Here is a 25653-nt window from a genome sequence, read left to right on the forward strand (position 1 = left end):
TTAAATTTTTGAAATCTGATTGTATTTTTGGATTTGGGAGGTCCATTTGCTCCCTATAGAAGCTAATATTGCTGCATATTCCCATTGAGGTGACAAGAATTAGCAAAATAGTGGTTCGGGCGCTTTTCAAAAATAGTACCGGACGCTGTTCCTCTTGTGACGTCATAGCTCCGTGACCTGACCTGACCCGGTCAAGTTTCTTATACCATATGATAGCCAATACTTGCCCCAACATGCATGGGAAGTTTCATCACGATCCATCAACCGATGTTCGTACCACCGGCAGGAAACCTCGGGCGTTGGCACTCAGTTTGTGAAAATCCGGCCGGAGGCTGTTCCCTTTGTGACGTCATAACTCCGTGACCTGACATGACCCGGTCAAATTTTTTTATCAAAAGATGCGCAAGGTTTGCCCCATAAGGTACCCAAAATTTGGCGGCGCTGCGCGCCGCCGTTTTTGCACTATTTCCGAAAAACCTCAGGGGGGGTTGCACCAACCCCCCCCCCCCCTACATGGGCGAGGGTTAACCCGCGCGGGGCTGGGGGGGGGGTAAATTTTACCCCCCCTCGCGAATTTTTGCGATATCTCAAAAACGGCGACGCGCAGCGCCGCCAAACTTTCAGTACCTTTTCTTACATCAATTTGACACGTTCCCTGAAAATTTGAGCGAAATCCGTCGGAAAATTTTTGAGAAATTGACGTTTTAGTGACGTCATGTTCGTCATTTTCGCCTCAAAAACGGCAAAAGTTCAAACGCCGCTAACATCTTCATTTTTAAAGGAATCAAGACGTAACGAAAAAGGTTATACGTAATTTTACTTTGTCTATCAAATGGCTATCTCGGTTGTTTGAAAATTTTGGATTTTGGCCTAATTTTTTTCAAAAAACTGACTTTTTTGGGAAAATCATTATAAAATCCAAAATTTTGAGTCTATCGAAAAAACCGGAATATATGTCAGAGAAGTGGTCTATGTGCACCTACATACCAAATTTTAGAAGAATCGGTTCAAAAATGTGGGAGTTATTCAAAATTTTATGACGTCACGACACACAAAATTTTTGAAAAATGACTTTTTTGGAAGTTCTAGACCTCGTACGGAAACAAAAATAGCACCATTCGATTCGCCGTGAAAAACTGCATCAGATAGACACCTTTTTAGGCCTTAACAACCAACTTCAAAATTTGACCTCACTTGACCTGACCTTGACCTGACCTCGACCTGAAATTCATCCAGAGGTGGTCCATATCACTTATTGAGTGTGCCTATTGAATTCTATGAGTAAAATGACCCATAAAACATGTGTCGCACATGCCCTTTTCTATATTTTGTTTTTTGGTGACCTGACCTGACCTGACCTGACCTTGACTTTGACCTCTGAATGATATTGTATGCAACGAATATTGTCTTGGTAGCCTAAGAACACGTTTTGGGCGATCAGTCTCAGTCCATGACTCCATTCTTCGGCAACTACGGTGCAAGGCCGATACTGTAGAAACTTGCAATTTGTACCCTTGACCTGACCTTGACCTTGACCTCAAACTTTAAATTAAGTACATGTTTTTAGTAGTTCGTGATGAGAGCTTTCGATTGGCGTTTGAATTTTCCAAATCGGACCGTTAGTTCGGGAGATAACAGGGGGGGTAAAATTTACCCCCCCCCAGCCCCGCGCGTTCGGCTGGAGACCCCAGCCCCGCGCGGGTTAAGACTAGTGATGTCAATTACGGAAAATCGGAATACCGATACCAAACCAAATACCAACCAACACCACGGGAAAATACCGAAACCAAACCAACTTGGGAAAATGAGGGAAATACCAACTTTTTACCGATTTCTTAGTCTCTTATACATTAGTGAGGGTTTATGATACCAACAAAATACCAAACACATTACGATTGAAATACCAAATACCAAGTTGGTATCGGTTTGGTATCGGTATACCAAAAAGTTGGTATCCGATTGACATCTCTAGTTAAGACACATACCAAGCTCGGCCGGTGATAAAATTTAAAGACCTCATCGACCTCAGTCCTTACAATTTTTGAACTCGACCTTCGGCCTCGTTCAAAAATCCAGTAACAACGTCAGTCTTGAAAATTAGTTTACACCGGCCTCGCTCAGTATCATACCTATCATACGCTCTCGTATATTACTTTTGGAATGCGAATAATATTTTATTAGGCGTCAAATTTCGATCAAGAGGCTGGTAGCGACGCATTCAAAGCGTAATCAACACGTAATCAATGCGTGATCACTGATCATTTGTAATCAATACGTAGTCAAATCCCTATCAGTATGTGCAGCGATGGGTCATCCCCACCATTTGCAGCGGCGACTGCATACTACAGGCCAAAGGCCAGTTTTACAAAGAGAAAAATCGCCGGGCTGCCAGTCTTTTTACTTCTAGCGTGTTTAAGTCTCACACACAAGTTTAATCAACCACGCAAAAAGTGATTATGTATATCATTCCGTTGTTAAAAAAACACTATTCTGACGGATATATTTCTACCTTAACATTTTTGTCGCGTAGCCTACGAAATTGGGGCACATGAGAAAAAGAGTGTTGGCGGCCGACGGGTTTTCTGCTGGTAAAACTGTGCTCGGAGTGTCGGAGAGGTGGCACATTGTGCCGGGCGGTGCCGCCGGCGCCGGACCGGCGCGCCGCTCAGCATCCGGGCACGTTCGTTGAATAGTCGCACCGCTCTGTGTTCGGGTTGTAGACCAGGCTCGACGGGCAGACCATGCGGTAGGGCGTCCAGTTGCTGCACTGGTAGAAGTAGTGGCAGTCGGCGGCGTCCTCGTACAGGCCGTACTGGGTCGGACAGACAAAGTCGTACGGAGGTGTGGTGGGAGATCTCGTCGGTGGCTCCGTCGGCCCCGGCGACGGCTCTGGAGAGAGAGAGAGAGAGAGAGAGAGAGAGAGAGAGAGAGAGAGAGAGAGAGAGAGAGAGAGAGAGAGGAGAGAGAGAGAGAGAGAGAGAGAGAGAGAGAGAGAGGAGAGAGAGAGAGAGAGAGAGAGAGAGAGAGAGAGAGAGAGAGAGCGAGAGAGAGAGAGAGAGAGAGAGAGAGAGAGAGAGAGAGAGAGAGAGAGAGAGAGAGAGAGAGAGAGAGAGAGAGAGAGAGAGAGAGAGAGAGATTGAAACTAGACGCAGACAGGCCATGTTTTCTCGATTTTGGGTCCGGGGGTAAACTGTAGCCAAAGTCCTGGATAATGCAATGGACAACGCAGAAGAGCATTGAGCTAGCGAAACGAGCTATTGGCTTCACCTTTCAAATGGCAGCCCGGTCAGCCCTATCCGTCCTCCCCGTCATCCGTCGTCTGCCGTCGACTGACCTGTCATCGGAGAGGTGGGCGCCGGTGTCGGCGTCGGCGGCAGCGTCGAGTTGCCCCCGCACGGGTTGTCGCCGGCGACGCCGCGCAGAATGACCCGGTCCAGTCCCAGGTTGCTGGTCAGCACCGGGCCGTCGCCGGCCATGAATCCGTAAATTGCTACCTGGGACGGTGGGCATCGGCCGTCACCACACGCCGTTCGTCGGAAGGTCATGTGATTTACAAAGGAAACGAAATATACTAACTGACTGCTATGTACTACTATAACTGTTATTCGAGAACTGACGGTAGGCTGATTTCAAAAATTTACTTTCTATTAAAATCGTTGGATGGGTTTTTCCGAAAATTGCGTCTTTGTAAAAATGCAATAATTTTTCAGTCAACGGGCTGTCGGACAATCTTGAAATCATGAGTATATTTTTTCCAATTCCAGTGAAAGATGAACACCAAAAGAACAAAAATTTAGGAGTAAATTTGAATTTCAAGGTCATCCAGGAGGAGCCCTAACGATTTCAAACAAAGAACGGAGGTTTGAATTTCACATTACGACCTTGAAATCTGAAAATTACATGGTGTGTCAAAAGTGGAAATAGCCGGTGCGCCGTCTGGCAACCCGGCAGCCCGCCGCCATAGGAAAAGTCATGCTTTTTGTCGCTTTTTCGCTCCTTATGAGTCACTTGATCTAATTAGAGCGTAACTAGGAACGAGGCGGATCACTTGGACGTATTCGGGAGCCGAATACGGTGTTTTGGAGCCAATACCTGGGAAACCCTACCCGCCCAATGCGAGTTTTAAAGAGTCTGCATGCCCAAATTAACCCGCGCCGGGCCGGTGCTCTGAGATTCCGCGCCGGGCCGGGGGTGTCTGAACACCCCCCTTCTAACTCGGCTCCTGGGCCACGTAGCGACACGCAGTAAGCGGCAATCGAAAGAACGTTTAAAATAAGGACGAAAACACTAAGGTCATTTTTTGGGTCAGGTCAAAGGTCAGGTCACCAGAGGTCACCAGAGGTAAAATGTTGACTATTTCAACATTTTGGAAACTGCCGACGGCTATCTCGGGAACCGATAGAGCTACAGCGCCGCGGAAAAGCGCATTCGATAGCCCTTTTACAGACCTTTCTGAGCAATGTCCTCAGATTTGACCTTATGTCAACGGTTTAGCCTCCAGAGGGCAAAAACTAAAAAAAAAAAAACGTTATTACGAAAAACGTTTTTTTTTCGCAATAACTTTTGACTCAAAAGAGCCATGACATTACTTTTGCCAGCATCGTGTTCCTCTCGTCGAGACGCGTCGAATGAACTATAATTTGACCTTGAAAGGTCAACTTGAAAATTTGACCTCAGGTCAAGATCATGACTTGACCGGAAAAGGTCATGTTGCATATCAGTCGATCCGCAACGTCGAGCCGAACACATCTAAGGCGTTTTCAGCGCTCTGGCACGCCTTTATCAGAAGTTATTAGCAAAAAAACTGTTAGATTCTGTTCGTGACCTGAAATGACCTCAGGGACATAACGAGGGATCACAGTTGCCATTTTCCGGTTAAATGTGTCAATCGTACCGACAGTTCGATGTTTGAGTGTCTAGAATAGCGTTCGTGCAAAAGAGACGCTTTTCAATTTTCTCCCGTTGACTTATAATGGAGAGGCCGCAAAATTTACCTGACCTTAGGTCACCGATATCAAAATTCCGAGATATATACATTTTATAGATAATGTTACTCTAATCAATCGCTGATAGTTTCAAGGTAATCGATCAATCGGTGTAGCTATGACGAGCATTCTTATTTTTCCTGAGGTGAGGTCACTTGGCGTGACCTGGTGACCTGACCTAAGGCGACCTGAGTCTGAAATTTTAACAACATGTGCGGAAAAGATGCAAACAGGTGTGCCAAAAATAGCGGCGCTCCGCGCCGCCGTTTTTCAGATATCTGCGAAAAACCGCAGGGGGGGTGTTCAAACACCCCCCCCCCCCGGCCCGGCGCGGGTTAACGTTGAGCGCGGCCGTTTTCGGTCGGTTTTCCGCGACCTTGTGGCGAAATCGCCTCATTTATTGAACCAGGGTGGACTAATTCGCTTAACTAGGAATGAGGCGTTGAAGAGAATTATTCAAGGAATAGAGCTCAAGCTGTGCAAAAAAAAAAATTGCATTGTTAAAACTGTATCCGCCATCGAACGATAAATATTGTTGACCCATCAGAAACACATCCCTGGAATGCGTTCGGACTTGGCTGGATCTAATATTAGCGAGTATCTACTAATGCAGTTTCTTGGCTTACACAGTATGCACACAAGCATACAGGGTATCCCAAAATTAATGTCACACCCTCCCACCTTTGTTTTGCCTTCTACTGTGCAATATCAATATAATTTCACCGGTACTGGCTCCCAGACCATATTGGCTACATTCTAGTCACGTGACCTTCGAATTTTTGTGACCTTGACCGGTCAAAGGGTGTACGGAGGTCATTTCCGGGGCAGTACCCAGCGCGCGCGGACCAGGTGTCCAGGATGGCGAAACTGCAGAGCAAATCGTCCCGCAGCGGGGCAGTCGGCATGGTTGCCGGTTGCATGACCCACGGCCAGGTCGCCGAGGTACTGTACATGAGTTGTCGCACGATTTGGCGCTGGTTTTCACGCGACAGAAGCGGATAGATACCTGGGAACAAGCTAGGTCGCGGCAGGAAGACTTTCGCCAGCCGGGTATAGCGCAGATCGTCATCGCGAAGTGCAGAGCTAAAGACGGGCTTATCCACAAGGAAACTGGCAAGGAGGCTGATTGCCAACAGTCATCCAGTCTCAGTAAATTGATAATCCATCGGTACCGGTCGGATGTCTCTAAAGCTGAAGCCCAACAAGCCACGTTTCCAGCCGAAAACTTCTGCTGAACATGTCCAGGGCCATCTTTCAACAAGTCGGCGCCCCGGCTCATCGAGCTAGAACGACGAAGGACTGGTACAGATCGAACTTCCTAGCATTCTGGAAGAAGGGCAAATGGCCGGTGAATAGCCCCGACCTGTCGCCGATAGAAAATCTTTGGGCGATCGTCCTGTAAGACATGAGCAAAACGGCGCCAGTATAACCTGAACGCACGCTGACCAGGAACGTTCGATCTGTCTGGTCCAAGATCAGTCCACAGAAGCTAGACATGTTGATGTCAGATGTCTCGGACCGTATGCTTACCTGCATCAGGGAGAAGGTGGGATGCATATGTAAGAAAAGCGCGCCTCTCATGTTTGTTATTTTCATGAAATTGACGCTGGAAAGGTGTGACATTATTTTTGGGACACCCTGTACAGTGTACATGCTTCCTGCCCTTGGATTATTCCTCACTTGAACGGAAATTTTGCTATAATAACTACTTTCCAAGCAGTTAACAGGTTTGAGTGCAGTGCCAAGTCGGAACCGTTCAGCGCCGCCAGGCTCCCAGGCGCGCCTGGGGGGCGGCACGTAACGGCCGCCGCCGGCCGCCGCGCCGCCGCTCTGGCAGGGTGTTTGACTTCATACCCCTGTTGCTAGAAAAGTTGTGGACCGATTTACTTGATTCTTGCATGACAAGATCCGCCATTCAATTCTTAGCAGGTAACGAAAATTTGACGTCAATTGCACGATCCGCTGCCCATATTGTGGTACTGCCATCTATTGACAAGGCTGGAGAACTAAAGCCATGCGGCTATTTCCACTTCTGACACACCATGCGACATTGACTTTCCACACCAACACTGACTGTCTTTCAAGGTCACACGCCGTTGCGTGATGTTGATGCATGAAAACGGCGTTAGCTGCTTAAGTTATCCCGGCGGCCGCTGGGCCTCCGCGCCACCCGCCGGCCGCTGGGGGGGGGGGCATATAGTTGCCCCCCTTTACTTCTGCGACGATATCGTCGCAACGCGAAGAGATAGAGAAGCGAAACTTTGCACACATCTTTCTGAATACCTAGCCGAGGTTGTGTCCAAATTTGGTGTCGATCCCATTTAAAATGACGTCACAGTGACGTCATAAGTGAAATTATAGATTTGCGACTCTCATATTCCTCACGATACATCAGATATATGGGACCGAATATAAAGGGTCGATTATTGGTCAGAAACTAGATGGAAGTGTAGTTAGATGTTTTAGGATGACAGCAGGTGCTGTCTAGTTCATTTAAAGCTGAGTTTCATGCTCAGCGTCATCAGAAACGGTCCATATCGGAAAACGACAAAACTTTATGACGTCACTGTGACGTCATCTTAGGTACTACAACCACCAAACTTTCCTCAAACATTGCCTAGGTATTCATTTGAAGCTATGCCAAGGTTCACGTTCGTAGCTCATCAGCCCACTCCATTTTTTTTTCACAGATAGTTAGGAACATTGTGGCGGACATGTAGGTACTATAATAGCTATTTTGGGGCACCAGTTATTTTGATGCCAGCGATTTTGACACCTGCACACGCCCGCCCGCACGCACCCACCCTCTCTCACTCACTCACTCACTCACTCACTCACTCACTCACTCACTCACTCACTCACTCACTCACTCACTCACTCACTCTCTGTCTCTCTCTGTCTGTCTCTCTGTCTCTCTGTCTGTCTGTCTGTCTCTCTCTCTCTCTCTCTCTCTCTCTCTCTCTCTCTCTCTCTCTCTCTCTCTCTCTCTCTCTCTCTCTCTCTCTCTCTCTCTCACTCACTCACTTACTCACTCTGTATCTTTGTCCTTCTCTCTCTGGCTCCGTCTCTCTCTCTCTCTCACTCACTCTCTCTCTGTATGTCTTTTTCTCTCTCTCCCTCTCTCTCTCTCTCTCTCCCTCTCTCTCTCTCTCTCTCTCTCTCTCTCTCTCTATCTCTCTCTCTCTCTCTCTCTCTCTCTCTCTCTCTCTCTCTCTCTCTCTCTCTCTCTCTCTCTCTCTCTCTCTCTCTCTCTCTCTCTCTGGCTCTGGCTCTGTCTCTGTCTCTGTGTTTGTGGTGGTCCGGCGGCGCTGACCTGGAAGCGATCCGTGTCGTCCGTCTCCAGGCCGACGTCGATGGAAGACCAGTGGCTCTGGTGGACGCTGGCGAATGCTGAGATGTTGAGGAACGCTTCGTCCTCCTCAATGCCGTCAACACGCCTACAAAGCAAAAGGGTGCACGCAATAAAGAACACGGAACCAGAGCCGTGGTTGAGCTACACACCAAACATCACGAGTACTACACTAAAAACAAATGGCGAGCATTATTCCAGCACAGCAAGACTGAGCCACATGCCACAAAAAATGACAGCAATAAGGTTTCCTCCTGGAAGACTAGGCAGCTTTAAAAATAGATAGCGCTTTTCTCTCTACCTTTAGGCATCAAACCTTAGAATTTCTTCAGTGATAATTTTAAAGAGCCTATTCCTGAAACAGCGTTACGTTGCGAAAAATTACCGACCGATTATCAAAACTCAAACGGCGTTCCATAGTCCCACGAAGAAACTACCACGTGACCCAAATATTTTAGCTGACGTAGATGCAACCGATGACGCCACAGATCAGGTCAAAGGTCGCATTTTGGACCGCTTATAGGCCTTCGGAGTTCGGAATGTGTCATAACATCAAGTAAACGGCATGCTATTGAAAAACATTCATAGACTAGTGACTAAGTATTAGACAGTCACACTTAGACAGTAGAGGTCGGCAAATGGTGTTACATGCCCCCTCAGGGGTGGGGTTGTATATCTCTTTATGTGTGCCCAAGCAGTGGCGGTTGCAGGGGGGCCATCAGGGCCATGCCCCCCCCCCCAAAGGCAAATCAGGGAAGCCATCATATCATTTGGCCCCCCCAAACAACCGATGGGCCCCCATGGGCGTATGGGGCCCTGACCCGTATTCGATTGTCACGAGACTCGAGAAGCCCACGCCAGCTATTAATAGCTCCCATACCGGTCTTTGAGGGTCCTGCACTGACCTCTGAGGGCCCTTCAGTAGCGGTCAAGCGCCCACATTGACCGCTGATGACCCACGTTGACCTCTGAGGGCCCTCCACTGGCCTTTGAGGGCCCCTAAACCGGTCTCAGGGGCCCAACCGGCGGCTGAGGGCCTCACACAGGCTCTGGTGGCCTCATTTGTCTCAAGACTAGCTTTTAATTGCCTCTGAGGGCCCGCACTGGATTCTGAAGACCCGATGTCGGCCACTAAGAGCCCGGATTGACCTCTGAGGGTCCCTCTTGGTCTTTGAGGGCCCTCCGCTGGTCTCTGGGGTCCAACGCCGGCCTATGCCGGTCTTTTAGGGCCCCACACTGACCTCTAAGGGACCCATGCTAGCCTGTAAGGACCCACATTAGCCTCTGAGGCCCCCCGCACTGGATTCTGAAGACCCAATGCCAGCCTCCAAGGGCCCGAATCGGCCTCTGAGAGCCCATATTGGCCTTTAAGGGCCCTCCGCTGGCCTCTGGGGTCCAACGCCAGCCCATGCCGGTCTTTTAGGGCCCCACACTGACCTCTGAGGGCCTTATGCTGACTTGTAAGGACACATGTTAGCCATATTAGCCCCGGTACAGGGTACTTATTACCTTGACGGACATCAACTGGAGCGATGCGAGCAGATGCGCGATCTTGGTGTCGTCCTGGATGCAAAACTGACTTTTGCCGATCATGTTGATGTAGTGGTTGGCAAGGCGAACCGTATGCTCGGTCTGCTTATGCGCAGTGTCCAGATGTCCCCATGTGCCCGCCGCCCAGACTTCAATCATCACGCAATCTTGTCAGCGTACAGAGCCCACGTGCTGTCCGTGATGGAGTACGCTAGTGTCACCTGGTCCGGGGCCGCCGCAACTCATCTCAAACGCTTGGAACGTGTTCAGCATAGGTTTCTGATGTGGTTAGGGCGTAAAACCCAGCCCCGCTGCCCTTCCATGGACTACATCACACTCCTGAACCATTTTAAAATCCAGTCTATCAAAGCTCGCCTGATTCAAACCGATATGAGGTTATTGCAGTCTGTCATGCATGACCGCCTGGACTGCCAGTATCTTGTCTCCGTGTTCTCGCTGGCTGTTCCCTTACGACGTACCCGTCACACTGGCATGTTCCATGTGCCGGGCGGGCGAGTGAAATCTATGCGTAACGGCTTCCTGTCGCGGTTACCGGAAACATGCAACGCGCTTTTGAAAAAAGCGCCAGGGACTGATTTCTTTTACTCATCATCTTCTTTTAGATCTCAGGTTTTTAAGTTCGCAAACAGTGAGGGTTCCTAGTTCCTACTGATGTCCATGGTTGGGGCAGCGGTGCTATCTACATATGCTTAAACTACGCTGTCTAGTCATTCGTCTTTTACGTTCGTGCATCTTTTAGGTGCCCCATGTATGCTATGTGACTGCAGCCGTAAGTGGGCCTGGAGCCTGTGGTTGTTTCGTGCGTAATAAACAAAATTAAACTATTGGCTCCGCACTGGATTTTGAAGACCCGATGCCGGCCTTTAAGGGCCCTCATTGGCCTCTGAGGGTCCATCTTGGCCTTTGAGGGCCCTCTGCTGGCCTCTGGGGTCCAACGTCGGCCCATGCCAGTCTTTTAGGGCCCCATTCTGACCTCTGAGGGCCCCATGCTGGGTTGAAGGGCGCACATTAGCCTCTGAGAGCCCCGCACTGGATTCTGGACACCCGATGCCGGCCTCTTAGGGCCCGCATCACCTTTGAGGGCCCATCTTTGGCCTTTGAGGCTGGCCTCTGGGGTCCAACGCCGACCCATGTCGGTCTTTTAGGGCCCCACGCTAACCTCTGAGCTCCATGCTGGCCTGTAAGGACCCACGTTAGCATCCGTGTGCCTAAGTCGGTCTCTGATGGTCTCAAACTGCCCTTTGCAGGCCCTGTACTGGTCTCTGAGGGCCCTAAACTGGCCTCTAAGGGCCCAAACTGGCCTCTAAAGGTTCCACACCGGCCTCTGATGGTCCCATTTCTGTCTCTGGGACCCAAACTGACCCCTGGCCTTATGTGCCTCTGACGGCCCCGTACTGGCTTCTGAAGGATCGATGCCGGCTTCTGAGGATCCATACCGGTCTTTAAGGGCCTCACACCGACATCTGAGGCCCCACACTAGCCTCTGAGGTGCCCCGAACTAGCCTCTATATGCCCCGAACTGGCCTATGAGGTCTCTACACCGGCCACTGATGGCCCTATTATGTTCTATGGGAGCCCAAGACTTATCTTTGGGCGTCACGCACTTGCCTCTCAGGGCCCAAATCAGCCTCTGGGGCCCCATCTGGGACCTTTGAGGCCCTTCGCTGACCCTTGGGTCCAACGCCGGCCTCTAGGAAACTGACACTGTACTCTAAGGGCCACATTGTAGCCTCTATGCGATAGGTATCGCCGAAGCGTTATCCATGGGCCTATAAGTGTAGGAACCATGGGTGCAGTGGGTGCAGTTGCACCAACAATAATTCTCCAGTGGGTGCAGACAATATATTATGCACCCACAATAATCTGGAATAAAAGCCCCGTTTCTCATCAACACTACTTTCGATGCAGCACGACAAATTCAGGATATTTTGCCCACTACTATCCATGTTTCGATGCATTTGCTACTGTGATGGTGTTCAAAACTTACATTTGTGCTCAAGTAAAAAATAAGAAACGGAACACATGTGATTGAACACAAACCGATGACCCACTGTCAAAAGTTTTAGCACGATATCTTCGAAAATGGCTAAGTTAGCCGGTTTTACTTTTTGCGGTAGTCAATTCACAGTTGCGTGAATTATTGACAATTGACATTACCAATGCTTCAAAATGAACTTACCTTTTCGACATGGTACAGCCTCCGCTCGGGTGCCGCTCCCTACCCCCCCCCCCCTGCTTCACCGGCCATGGCTGGATTTCTGCACACATGCACTACGCCCGTGGGCCCCTTTTAGCTAGCACCGGGGGCCTCCGGGTCAGTGCAGGGGCCCCTTTGCCAAGTTGCCCCCCCCCCCCCCAAACGCCAAGTCTGCGACCGCCCCTGTGCCCAAGCGCTCACAAAGTGAGTCTGAGCACCCATAAAGTCTCCCGAGCACCAACAATAAGTATTTTTGAAGAAATTTTACACAATGTGTAAAATTGATGGCCGGGAGGGTATTGAAAGTTTAGTGACGATCGGCGCAGCGGTTCTGGAGATATATCGAGAAGTCTGGAGGGGGGGGGGGGCAAAATAGCCCCCCACCACCAGGGCGCGGGCTAAGAGACATGTTGGGTCCCAAAGCGACCAAAAATAGACAAAACTGACGACATGGTGCTTGCAGAGACTACCAGCGGCCCTTAACCCTATTCCTGGCGGGCTCCGCCGGGACAAGAAACTGGCGGGGGGCCGATTCGGCCCCCCCTTCAGATCTCAAAAACTACACATCGCAGCGACAAACGGTAAACGGCATCGGATACGCACGGTCAAGATCTACAATTTTTACAAAGGTCATTTTCAGGTCAGGTCAAAGATGACGTCACAGGGGTCGAAAAAGTCAAAATGGCGGCGCTAGATATGGAGAGAGTTTTTCTCGAATAACTTTCGAATTAGTCAAGATAGGAACAAACTAAGGGCATCATCGTGATCCTCTTGTCAATCCGAATCGAATGATATAAATGTTGACCTCGAAAGGTCAAGGTCAAAGGTTGACCTCAGGTCACGTGACCTCGAGGTCATCATGTATATCATTCGATGCGTCTTGACGAGCTGAACACAATGAGACCATCCACGCGTCTGTATCTTGTTCCTGTACGGAGTTATTGGCCAAAAACCTTTGGTGACCTTTGATGACGTCACATGACCTCACAGCTGCCCAACAGCAAAACAGACCTCAAGGTAGTGAAGGTTGATCGTATATGAAGTCATGTATGGTATATGGGGCCATTCCGACCCGTTTTAGTGGTAAAAAAGGGAGTTGATTTTTCCCCCATTGACTTATAATGGGGAGGTCGCGAAACTGACCTAACCTTAGGTCACCGATATCAAAATTCCGAGATATACAAATTGCACATACTGGTACCCTAACTAAAGCCTGAAGAGAAGAAATTGATCGGTCAAAAACTCTAGCTCTGGCGTGATTGCAAACTTTTCTGAGGTAGGGTCACCAAACCGCCTCTGGTGACCTGACCTGAGGTCAGATCAACTCAAAATTTTCAGACATGTTGCGTAGAAGCCTTTTAGGAAAAGTCAGAAAATTTGAGCTTCCTAGCTCAACGCGTTTGGGAGAAATAACCAAAAAACCTCAGGGGGGGCTCCTGAGGCCCCCGCCAGGAATAGGGTTAAAAACCTGTAAGGGCCAATAATATCGACAGGGGCCCTCCGAGACCGGCAGAGACTAAGAAGATGGCATGAGGCGCCCACGATGGGCTGTGGGCATTAGGCAAGCCCTGGCTCTCAAAGCCTAAATGAAACTATCAGAGACCAGTGTGAGACCCTTGGCAGCAGACATGGGCCCTCAGAAACCGATGTGACCCCGATATGGTATAAACCTTAACCCGCGCCCCGTAGGGCTATCGGCGGACCCTACCACCCGTAGAGATCTCGGAACTTTACCGGCCGATTTTCCAAATTCAAACGGCGTTCGATAGCCCTCCGGGGAACTACCTTGTGACCAAATTTCATTGACCTAGGTCAAACCAATGACGTCACAGGTCAGGTCAAAGGTCGGATTTTCACCGTTCACAGGCATTTCAAGAAATGTGTTGTGAAATCGAGTAAATTGGTAATCAATTGAGAACCATCGATGGTACATTGTTCGTCAAACACATACTTTGCTATCTGAGGTCACTGATACCAGGTCAGGTCACAGCGAGGTCAGGTCACCGGGGGTCACACTATGAAAGTGTCGTGTGATACATGTTTTATGGTCTATTTTACATGACAAATGCGATTATGTGGGTTAGGCAGCCTTTGGGGCCAGCCTAGGTCACGTTTTGGTGAAGGTCAGGTCAAGGTCAGGTCAAATTAGGTCAAATTTCAAAGTTGATATTTTTGCATAAAATGGGTAGGGTAGGGTGGGGTAATTTGAACATGTGGGGCAATTTGAACATAGTGTGAATAACACAAAATTACGGAAAATCCATAAGTGGCATGACAATAAGACCAATGAGAGAAATTATCGTAACGAAAAGGGCTATCATATGAACGGGGTTTAAAGTTTCAGGGAATGAAGATGTTGACGCACAGTGTTAAAAATCAATTTCGCAAGGATAAACGCATAACAACACGTCATTGCAACTTCATTGCAGCGCAAAATCTTGCATTGCTAGCGCCTAATACGCAACGGCTTTTGTTGTACAATGACCTAATCAGTGCCTTCAATCCAAGAAATTTGCTTTTGAACCCTGTTTTTTAAAAATTGCAAAATAACTTTTAGCGTGGGGTAATTTAAACATAGTGTGAGAATTTCAAGGAAGACAGGGATAGCTCCGAAAAACAACGCTCCCAGTTTTTTTTTGCCAATATTTTTGACCCAAAGCAGTAGCAGATAAGTGATGCCAGTTTTAGAAAATTTACGTCTAATATCCGTCTAATGTCTGGCATTTTCGTTGATTTTCCGTCCAAAAATGTTAAAGTCAACTATTTGTCCAAATATGTCCGAAAATTATGCAGCTATCAACACTCAAAACCGTCATTTATATTGCTTATCATGTAATTTTACCAGCCGAAAAGTGTTCATTATATTGAGAGCTTAACAAGCTTTCCATTCGCCAATCAATGCTACGCATGATTACTTGATGAAAATGCTTAAGTGTGGCAGGCCATCGTCCAACGTTGTCCAGACTTCTATACCTTTGTGCAATCAATTCTGAATTGGACATTATAAAGAATCGGAGCTCCGAATGTCCAGGGCCCAATCTTACCAATGCCGTGGATGCAGAGGCCGTGGATGCCAACCACGGCGGCTGATCCACGGCACTCCATTTACCCAATCTTACCAATGCCGTGCCACGGCATTTCTATTCACCGCATTTTGCCCACGGTACAATTCAGCGCCAGCAGAAAACACGCAACGTGATTGGTCAATTCTTGTCACCTTCGCTATCGGAAATTGTGCGTATTGCTTGTGAACAAGTATAGCTCTCTATTTAAAGTTTTGTCGGGCGTTTATTTGTTTTAGAGCCATACATATGTGTGAAGGATAAGTTATTTGTGGAAAACGTGATAGCAAACTATGAAAAACTAAAGCCTGCCTAAAGAATTCTCCTGAAAAGCGGATTACTGGCCTAGTAAACTTCCGCGAGGACATTCTCGCGCTGAAAAAATCGAGTGGATTAGTTTCCAACTTCGTTTCGCTGCTCATCATTTCTATTTACTTGCTGTTAAGATATTGCAACAATTTTTAGATAAAATTATTGAAGTAACGACCTAGTGATAGCTCCGCTGTTGTTTCCTAAGACATTGGAATAATGCAATTGAAATGCAGCTCGTAAAGTTCAAACTTGGGGTATACATGCACCCGGCCAGCTCAAGCTATAGCCTTATTTGCTGCTTTTTACGAGCACGATAACAAAAGGAATTACTCAAAATATTGAAGAAACCCGTCTACATCTCAAAACCATAAAATATCAAGAAAAAGGCTTTCAGTTCAGAAGTCAGCTTGAGACGCATCAGCATGAAGCAGCATGCTCCGTAGCTGCATGTGTCAGACAGAAAGTGGTAAAATATGCATTGTGAGTGCTGTGCTGATAATTGTTTGACAAGTTAACGGTCTTTAATTGTTTTAAATATTTATTTAGAAATTATGAAGGATGTTTGTGAGAGGTCCGGACGGGGTGAACACTGAAATATCCATATTATAGCATATATAGATAGGTTTGGCATTGGTATGATTGGGCCCAGATGCTAAAATCGCCTCCACGATCTCGTATGGATTTGAAAAATAAGACCATATAATGAATAAACATGTTTATTTTTATGGATTTGAGTGTGATTTTATCCCTGGAAAATACATGTTTTTGAAATAATCACTATGCGTATAATCGTCGCTCTAAGAAGTCAAGGGCATTATATGAAGAATTGTTTACTTAAAAAAAAAATAATAGTGTCAAATATTGCATAGTAACATCTTCCCAACGACCTATCCCTTTCACAACACCCGCCATTCACGGCACTAAAAGGTGGCGTGAATGGAACGGCCACCGACAGCGCAATCAGCTGATTATTTGCGTTTGTTCTGCCGCTCTCGCGGCAGCTTGTGCCACTACCCATGTTAAAGCACTGCCAAAATGCCGTGGATAAACATCGACCGCATGCCGTGAATGAGATGGCGTGAATAGCTATCCACGGCATTGGTAATATGCCGTTGCCGTGAATGGGCTCCATTCACGGCATTTCGCCTATTCACGGCATTGGTAAGATTGGGCCCAGGTTCCGATTGGCACCACTATAACAGATGAAGTAAGGTTTGGTAGAGTTTTTATCGAACGGAGATGATAGACGTTCTGTTTATTGAAGAGAGGCGAATTCTGTCAACTGACCGGTGTGCAGCGTGCAGATATTGATACTCTGCAACTCTTATTTTTGTTGTTGTGTTGATGTTTCAAATGATGGTATCTTTAGAATTGCTCTGCCTATTTGTTTATGGGTCAAACAACATCGGTGCTGGCGAGACTATCTTTTTTTATGGCAGGTAAAGACAGTATGTTCAAATTACCCCACGGTGGGGCAATTTGAACACACCGTGACTTGGTGGAGAAGTGATGCTATGCTATTCAAGGTATGCTCGGCTCGTCCAAAAATGAGGCTTGCATGGTGAAAGCAAGTGACACATGCGCTACTGAAACAGTTTTTCTTCATCCAGGGTTGAGCTGGAATTTGGTACAACGGAGAAGACGTAAAAATATGTTCAAATTACCCCACACTACCCTATCGATTCGATGCAGCTCGTCACGGGGAGTCTAATGGTGGTCTTTGTTTTGCTCTACGAGGTCTAGAATTGCTCAAGATTTAGTTTGAAAATTTGACGTCATCATTTTTCAACAGTTTTTTTTTTTCGCTATAACTTGGCCAAAAAACGAGGTATTGATCTGAAATTTGGTATGTAGATAGACGACGGTAGGTGCTATCACATATATTCCGATTTTATCGAAACTCAAAAAACGTTTTGAAAAAAAAAATTGGGGGTAAAAACTAAAAAATATCAAAAATTCGAGATAGCAGTTTTGTAGCCCTGTCAATCGTGAACCTTTTACGTCTTGATCATTTTTCTGTATCTTCAAAGCTGTAGGCCTGACAGGTCTTCTCGCGAAGGCCTTTTTTCGGTCGAAAATGATAGAACATGACATTTGTGGCCAACCTATCATAGCCTGTGGAAAATTTTTGGTCACAATGTGTAAAATTGGTGCTCGGAGGGTTCCTGAAAGTTTGGTGGCGATATCTCCAGCCGTTTAGGAGATATCGACGGAGAAAGACAGGGGGCGTTTCGCCCCCCCCCCCCCGGGGCGCGGGTTAATGGGCCCACTGCGACGAGATAAAGGCCCTCAAATCCCGAAATTTCGACATGGGGACTAGCAGCGACTGGCAGGCACTGGCGGATCCAGGGTTTCAGCGCGGGGGGGGGGGGCATACCAGGTCACGGAGCCAAGTCTAGGGTACCCCCAAATCCTGTTTTCTCATCGGATTTAGGCCACTTAATTTTCGTCATAGCACTGATACGATAGGTTTTTTTTTCTTAAAAAAAGCAACAGATATGGCATGCCACCTGACCCCATTGGCGGATCCAGGGCCCAATCTTACCAATGCCGTGAATAGGATTTGGCAGCATTGGCCGGAGTTTACGGCACTGATATCAAAGATGTCCTTTTTATTTACCTCCAGGTAATCTTGTCCAATGATTTTGATAGCGTGAATGATTATGAATGTCGCCAGAACGAATGAATAAGTGAATGTGGAATAGTTCTGAATGCTGCCAAATGCCGTGAATGCGCATTCACGGCATTTGGTAAGATTGGGCCCAGGAGGGTGCTTTTGGGACAAATACCCCGGCAGTGCCAGAAATCGGCGGAAATTAACGTTTTTGTTTCAGGAAAACTTAACTTGTATTACAAAAAGTTTGCTTTAAAGTGCACAGCAACGCGTAAGGAAAACAAATCTGATCAGATTTTGGAGTTTGGAGAGACTTCTTTGAGTGTATGCACTTCCCGCAGCGTCGCCTTTCTGGATCCGCAGTGCCTGACCCATGTTTTTTATTAGTTTGTTGCCCCCTCACATTGCCCTACTAGAAGAATAAAAAAATCTAAAATACAAACATCCAACCTCAGTGCTACCTAGCACAAAATTTTGCGCTGAACCTGAGTCCTTTTTTAGCATTTTTAGCATTTGGTATAGGTCGAGTCAGGTCTGGTCAGGTCAGCCAGTAAGTGTTACGCCAGCTAGCCAAAGTATGTAGTGTTAACCACTAGTGACAGCCGCATAGTTCGTAACATTTTGCATTCAAAATTACTTCTCCAATGTTCAAAAGGGTTCTAGTTTCGACAAAATTGACATATCCAAAAAGTGACCAAAAGTAACCTGTTTAATGCCCTTGACCTGACCATTGAGTGGCCCTTTGGCACAGGCACCAATTATAAAGCATGGGACTACCATCATTTCACATGTTGGTTCGTTTATAAGACACAACAAAGTCTGGAAACGCATAGATAATGTGGCATACGTTGAATGGCGGTTCCGGCCTGACATGGTTTCGACAAACAGGTTACAGGTCAAGGGTTATGAGTGGCAGGGCCATGAAACTTTCAGGTAATGTGTAGAATTGATTATCTCGAAATTACTTAACCCGGCCGGGCCCGGGGGGTAATCCCAACCACCGCAGCCCGGGGGGGGCGTTTTTTCGCCCCCCCCCCTGTCTAACTCCGTAAATAAGGAAGCTACGGAAACAAAAGTGATACCAAACGAAAGGTCCTTACGAGACGATTCTAATGCACCTAAAATTTTTGACCTCAGGTCAATTTTCAAGGTCAGAGGTCAAGGTCAAAGGCAAAAACCGCCACATGTGTAGTGATCTCAAAGTAAGCCTTTTAGAGGACGGCAGGCTGCATCAAACCGGCAAAATTGGCTGTTAAACGAAAGAAGAGGATCTGAGGATTCTGAAAATGTGCTCAAAGTGAAAGGTCAAGGTCAAGGTCACGCTCAAAATTGACCTCAAACTTGGCACTTTTTCGCATATCTTGCGTGCTAACTTCCAAGATGTTTTTAAATGTTTTGAGGCTTATCAGTTCCCTATTTGTGGTTCATCTTACGATACAAGGCTGCTCAAAGGTCAAGGTCACAGAAGAGTATCCCTGCTAGAGGCTAGTTCACTGATTCAAGTTAGTAATAATAAATAAGACAATTTTGCAATCCGGAAGCTCTAAATGAAGGCTTAGAGGAAAATAGATGCCAGATTCGTGATCAGCGGGTACAAATCCATCATAAACGACCTTTCATGTGTCAAGGTCAACCAGAGGTCATTCGAGGTCACGTGAGGTCAACATAAAATTTGACCTTTTCCGAACAAAATATATATCATTCGACGCGGCTTGACAAGGCGAATGCGATGGTACCACTGCCGTAGCTCTAGGACCATTTTTGTCGAAGTTATTTGCGAAAAACTAAAACCAGATTTCGGGGTCGTTGACCTGACCTCTGACCTCAGGTCACCAAAACTATTTTTCTATTTTTCTCTAGGTCAAACGCTACACAACCGTGCTCGTAATTTGTCTTTATCTCTAAAACTCTATTTTTAGCAGCTATTTGAAGTTTGCGTCTGTGACGCCGAAGTTTGCCGTGCAGGGGTCTAGAAAAATGGACCTTGTGACGTCTTCAAGGGGGCTAGGTCCACATTTTTTACTTCAGAAGATGTCAAATTGATGGGAGAAAAGGTACTGAACGTTTCGCCTTCCTATCCCTAAGCGTTCGGGAGCTATCGCAAATATTCGCCAGGGGGGGGGGGCGAAAAACGCCCCCCCCGGGCCCGCGAGGGTTAAAGTTTCGCCCAGATGGACCACTTTGTACCCGAATTCTTTGCGAAAAACTTGGGGTGGTTCTATCCGACCCCCTAATAAGTGCGAGAGTTAACCCGCGCCGCGCCGGGCCGGTGCTCCGAGATTCCGTGCCGGGCTGGGGGGGGGGGGGTGTCTGAACACCCCCCTTCTAACTCGGCTCCTGGGCCATGTAGCGACACTCAGTAAGCGGCAATCGAAAGAACGTCCAAAATAAGGACGAAGAAACTCCGTCATTTTTTGGGTCAGGTCAAAGGTCAGGTCACCAGAGGTCACCAAAGGTAAAATGTTGACTATTTCAACATTTTTGAAACTGCCGACGGCTATCTCGGGAACCGATAGAGCTACAGCGCCACGGGAAAACGCATTCGATAGCCCTTTTACAGGCCTTTCTGAATAATGTTCTCAGATTGGACCTTAGGTCAACAGTTTAGCCTCCAGAGGGCAAAAACTCCAAAAATGACCGGTTTTACGAAAAGCGTTTTTTTCGGCAATAACTTTTGACTTAAAAGAGCCATGCCATTACTTTTGCCAGCATCGTGTTCCTCTCGTCGAGACGCGTCGAATGAACTATGATTTAACCTTGAAAGGTCAACTTGAAAATTTGACCTAAGGTCAATGTCATGACCTGACCGGAAAAGGTCATGTTGCATATCAGTCGATCCGCAACGTCGAGCCAAACACATCTAAGACGTTTTCAGCGCTCTAGCATGCCTCTATCAGGAGTTATTAGCGAAAAACTGTTAGATTCTGTTCGTGACCTGAGATGACCTCGGGGCCATAACAAGGGGTCACAGTTGCCATTTTCCGGTTCAGTGTGTCAATTTTACCTACATCTCGATGCTTGAGAGTGTCTAGAATAGCGTTCGTGCAAAACAGACGCTTTTTAATTTCCTCCCATTGACTTATATACCTAATGGAGAGGCCGCAAAATTGACCTGACCTTAGGTCACCGATATCAAATTTCCGAGATGTACATTTTATAGATAATGCTGCTCTTACTAATCGCTGAGAGTTTCAAGGCAATCGTTCAGTCGGTGTAGCTATGACGAGCATTCTTATTTTTCTGAGGTGAGGTCACTTGGCGTGACCTGGTGACTTGACCTAAGGCGACATGGGTCTGCCGTTTTTCGGATATCTGCGAAAAACCGCAGTGGGTGTTCAAACACCCCCGGCCCGGCGCGGGTCTCTCCCAAACACCGGAAACAAACAGCTTCTCTCATCCAATAGCTCTGCGATATTCTTACTTGACCGAAACAAAGTTTCCTCTAAAACAATGATCACGCTTACCCGAAAGAATAATCATACCTCTCCGTGTTGAGTGTTTGATTGATTGAGGGGAAGACCCACCGAAACGCTTCCTTCTCAAAGGGATGAACTTTGTCCCTTTGGGGTGTCAGTCGGTGTTCGATTACAAGTTCGATGTCTGACCTCCTCGTCTTAGGCGAATCTGAAATGTTCTCAGTAGACCGAAAGAACTCAGCCCAAGATACTCTCAGACGCCGACGGGGCCCTCAAGAGTCCACGGTGTGGGACCTAATCGGAGTTGCGCCGATGGATGGCCGTCTACTGATGTGTATGGTCCTCATACGCCGGTGGGGCCCTCAGAATCACTGATGTACTCGTATATGTAGAGCCGACCCAGGACCGCCGGTATGGGACCTTAAGAGGTACTGGCGTGGGACTCTCAAAGGTATCGGTGTGTGGCCCTCAGAGGCACTGGTGCAGGAACCACAAAGGAGCCGGTGTGGACGCTCAGAGGTGCTGATGTGAGGCCCTCACATGGACGCCGTTGTGGTGATCTTTCAGACACTGGTGTGACGCTGAGCCCACACCCCTCACAGATGACTGTGTGTGGGGCCCTTGGAGTTGTTTGTGCGAATGCTTGATAACCCAGAGAGGCCTATCAGAGACCGGCAAAGGGCCCTCAGAGGTTGGTAATGGGCCATATGATGCCAACAACGAGTCTTCACAGGCCGGCAAGTGAGGGCCGGCACTATCTTCAGGAGCCCTGTAGAGTCCTTAGAGATCGGCATGGGACTCTCAGACGCCGGTTGGGCCCTCGAGAGTCACCGGTGTAGGACCTACACTTACCGGTGGCTGTCTGCCAAAGGCACCGGTGTGGGGCCCCAGAAACGCCGGTGTGGGACCCTCACAGTCGTCGATGTGGGGCCTAAATAGACACCGGTGTCTCAGAGATGGCGATGTAGAGACCTCAGAGGTGTCTGTGTGGAGCCCTCACAGTCACCGGTGGACTTTCATTTTTCAAAGGCACCGTTGTGGGGGTGCTCACTCCTCAGAGACACAGGCATGGGGGCAAAAGGACTTCGAGAGGCCAGCAAGGGGTCAGTAGAGGCCTTCAGGAGCCCTGTGGGATCCTGGAGACCGGCGTGGTACTCTCAGGCGTCGCTGGGAGCCCTCAGAGTCACCAGTGTGGGGCCCACAGAGTTGCAGGTAGGTAGCCGTCAGATGCGCTTGTGTAAGACCTTCAGAGGCGCCAGTGTGGGGTCCTCAGAGCCGCCGACGATGTAGGGCCTTAACACGCGCACCGACGGGGGTCTGCGCCAACTTAGTACCGACGGGGGGGGCGGATGACCGCCCCCCCCCCCCTGAGATCTCGAGAACGAAGCAAGATAGCGAAAAGCGGTAAACGGCATCGGATACGCACGGACAAGGTCTACAATTTTTACACAGGTCATTTTCAGGTCAGGTCAAAGATGACGTCACAGGGGTCAAAAAGTCAAAAAGTCGGCGGCCCTGGTGGCGCAGTCGGCTAAGGCGTCGACCCGCGGTGCGGGCGGTGCCGGGTTCAGGTTCGATTCCCGGTTCCGCCCGTTCCGTGGGCGTCGTCCCCGGCTGTGTCACCAGGTGTGGGGTAGGCTCCCACTTCAGCCGTAGCCTGGGGGTGGGGGAACAAGGGCCAGGAGGAGGAGGAGCCCTCCTGTAAATGGGACACAAGTGCCCGTTGGAGGGAGGACTGAATAAAAAAAAAATGGCGGAGAAAAACTCTCTAGATATGGAGAGAGTTTTTCTCGAATAACTTTCGAATTAGTCCGGATAGGAACACACTAAGGGCATCAATATTTCCTTTTTTGTGTGTTTTTTGTGCTTATGTTTTGTGGGAGAGGCGCTTTGATTTAAGCATTTTGCTTTTGCGCCGATCCGCGATTATTTTCGCCGATATTTTTTGTTCGTGGTTACCAAAATACACTGAATGAATGAATGAATGAATCATCGTGATCCTCTCGTCAATCCGCATCGAATGATATATATGTTGACCTCGAAAGGTCAAGGTCAAAGGTTGACCTCAGGTCACGTGACCTTGAGGTCATCATGCATATCATTCGATGCGTCTTGACGAGCTGAACACAATGAGACCATCTGCGCGGCTGTATCTTGTTCCTGTACGGAGTTATTGGCAAAAAAACCTTTGGTGACCTTTGATGACGTCACATGGCCTTACAGCTGTCCAACAGCAAAACAGACCTCAAGGTAGTGAAGGGTGATCGTATATGAAGTCATGTATGGTATATGGGGCCATTCCGACCCGTTTTAGTGGTAAAAACAGGGAGTTGATTTTCCCCCATTGACTTATAATGGGGAGGTCGAGAAATTGACCTGACCTTAGGTCACCGATATCAAAATTCCGAGATAAACAGAAAAAGTAAAAAAATAAAAGAAAACAAAAAAAAGTAAAAAAGTAAACAAAAGTAAGAGTCTAAGATCTTGAAAACCGGTGAATATTTTTCGGTGAAATTTGGTAGATATTCGTTTTTGCTCTTTCTGAACCGAGCGACATCACTTTCATGCCAACTCATTAACTTTTTTGAAGGTGGGAGGGTCCCTTTAACCCGCGCCCCGTAGAGCTATCGGCGGACCCTACCACTCGTAGGGGGAGAGGGGCGTTTCGCCCCCACCCCTAAGATCTCGGAAATTTACCGGCCGATTTCGAAAATTCAAACGGGGTTCGATAGCCTTACCAAGTAACTACCTTGTGAGTTGTGACTAGATTTTATTGACCTAGGTCAAACCGATGACGTCACAGGTCAGGTCAAAGGTCAGATTTTCACCGTTCACAGGCATTTCAAGAAATGTGTTGTGAAATCGAGTAAATTGGTAATTTATTGAAAACCATCGATGGTACATTGTTCGTCAAACACATACTTTGCTATCTGAGGTCACTACTACCAGGTCAGGTCACAGAGGTCAAGTCGCTGAGGGTCACAATATGAAAGTGTCGCGTGATACATGTTTTATGGTCCATTTTACATGACGAATTCGATTATGTGGGTCAGGCAGCTCTTAAGGCCAGCTTAGGTTACGTTCTAGTGAAGGTCAGGTCAAGGTCAGGTCAAATTAGGTCAAATTTCGACGTTGATATTTCTGCATAAAATGGGTATCGATTCGATGCAGCTCGTCACAGGGAGTCTAATGGTGCGTGGTCTAGAATTGCCCTACGTGGTCTAGAATTGCCAAGAAATGAGTTTGAAAATTTGACATATCAGTGTTGAACAGGTTTTTCGCTATAACTTGGCCAAAAAGAGATACTGATCTAAAATTTGGTATGTAGATAGAAGACTGTAGGTACTATCATATATATTCCGTTTGTTCGAAAATCAACAAACTTTTTGGATTTTTTGGCTAAAATATGCAAAAAATTACTTTTTGATTTTTGTGGGTCAAAATTCAAAAAAATTAAAAATCCGAGATGGCAGTTTTGTAGCCCTATCAATTCTACACCTTTTATGTGAAGGTCATGTTTCTGTATCTTAAAAGCTGTACTCTGTAGGCCTGACAGCTCTTTTCGCGAAGTTTTTTTCGGTTGGAAATCGCAGAACATGACGTCATTCTGACGTCATTTACGGCCGACCTATCAAAGTCTCTGGAATTTTTTGTCACAATGTGTAAAATTGATCCCCGGAGGGTTCATGAAAGTTTAGTGGCGATATCTGAAGCCGTTTAGGAGATATCCACGGAAAAGGAAAGGGGGGGGGCGTTTCGCTCCCCCCTACGGGGCGCGGGTTAACTCGAAGCACCACTCTGGAACAAAAGATAAAAAATGTGAAACAACCGCCGCCACCTCTGACCAGTCGCTCATGAGCGGTAAATTTTGGTGTTCCATCAGCCGCACAGCTCTCGGGATTACAAATTTTGAAAACTTTGAATGAATAAATTTGTTGCTACGAAAATCGATTTGCTTTTGTCAAAAAATCAAAAACTTTTTGTCAAAAACAAAAACAAAACTGACCTGAACAACATGAAGCTGACGGGAGTGTGAGGCTGCGAGATGTTGAACCAGAGCCAGTAGTCCAGCTGGATCGAGGCGTCCGCCAGGAACGTCAGCTCGGGCGAGACCAGCATCGACCAGGCCACGATACTGCTCTGGTACGGCCGGAGCAACAGCATGCC

The 25653-nt window shown here is 47.6% G+C and overlaps 1 protein-coding gene across 1 annotated transcript; it reads right to left on the minus strand.

The window, feature by feature from the left end:
- Window positions 1-2161: 2161 nt before the first annotated feature.
- Window positions 2162-25653, minus strand: LOC122371546. The gene is made up of 4 exons (XM_043347938.1): window positions 25493-25653; window positions 8299-8422; window positions 3335-3494; window positions 2162-2889 (listed from the first exon to the last, which is right to left on the minus strand). The coding sequence occupies exons 1-4, from the start codon at window positions 25648-25650 to the stop codon at window positions 2666-2668; spliced, it is 666 nt and encodes a 221-aa protein (XP_043203873.1). The 5' UTR covers window positions 25651-25653; the 3' UTR covers window positions 2162-2665.

Source organism: Amphibalanus amphitrite, unplaced genomic scaffold (assembly GCF_019059575.1).
Source record: "Amphibalanus amphitrite isolate SeventyFive unplaced genomic scaffold, NRLGWU_Aamphi_draft 001257F_arrow, whole genome shotgun sequence".
NCBI classification, from domain to species: Eukaryota; Metazoa; Arthropoda; class Thecostraca; order Balanomorpha; family Balanidae; genus Amphibalanus; species Amphibalanus amphitrite.

Bases quoted from the DNA above. Each gene is read 5' to 3' on its own strand.
- LOC122371546 (XM_043347938.1), bottom strand. From the start codon at position 25,650: ATGCTGTTGCTCCGGCCGTACCAGAGCAGTATCGTGGCCTGGTCGATG. The intron at 8,423-25,492 runs GTCAGTTTTGTT...TTTGCTTTGTAG, and splicing joins GTCAGCTTCATGTTGTTCAG to GCGTGTTGACGGCATTGAGG. The intron at 2,890-3,334 runs GTCAGTCGACGG...CTCTCTCTCCAG, and splicing joins GCCCACCTCTCCGATGACAG to AGCCGTCGCCGGGGCCGACG.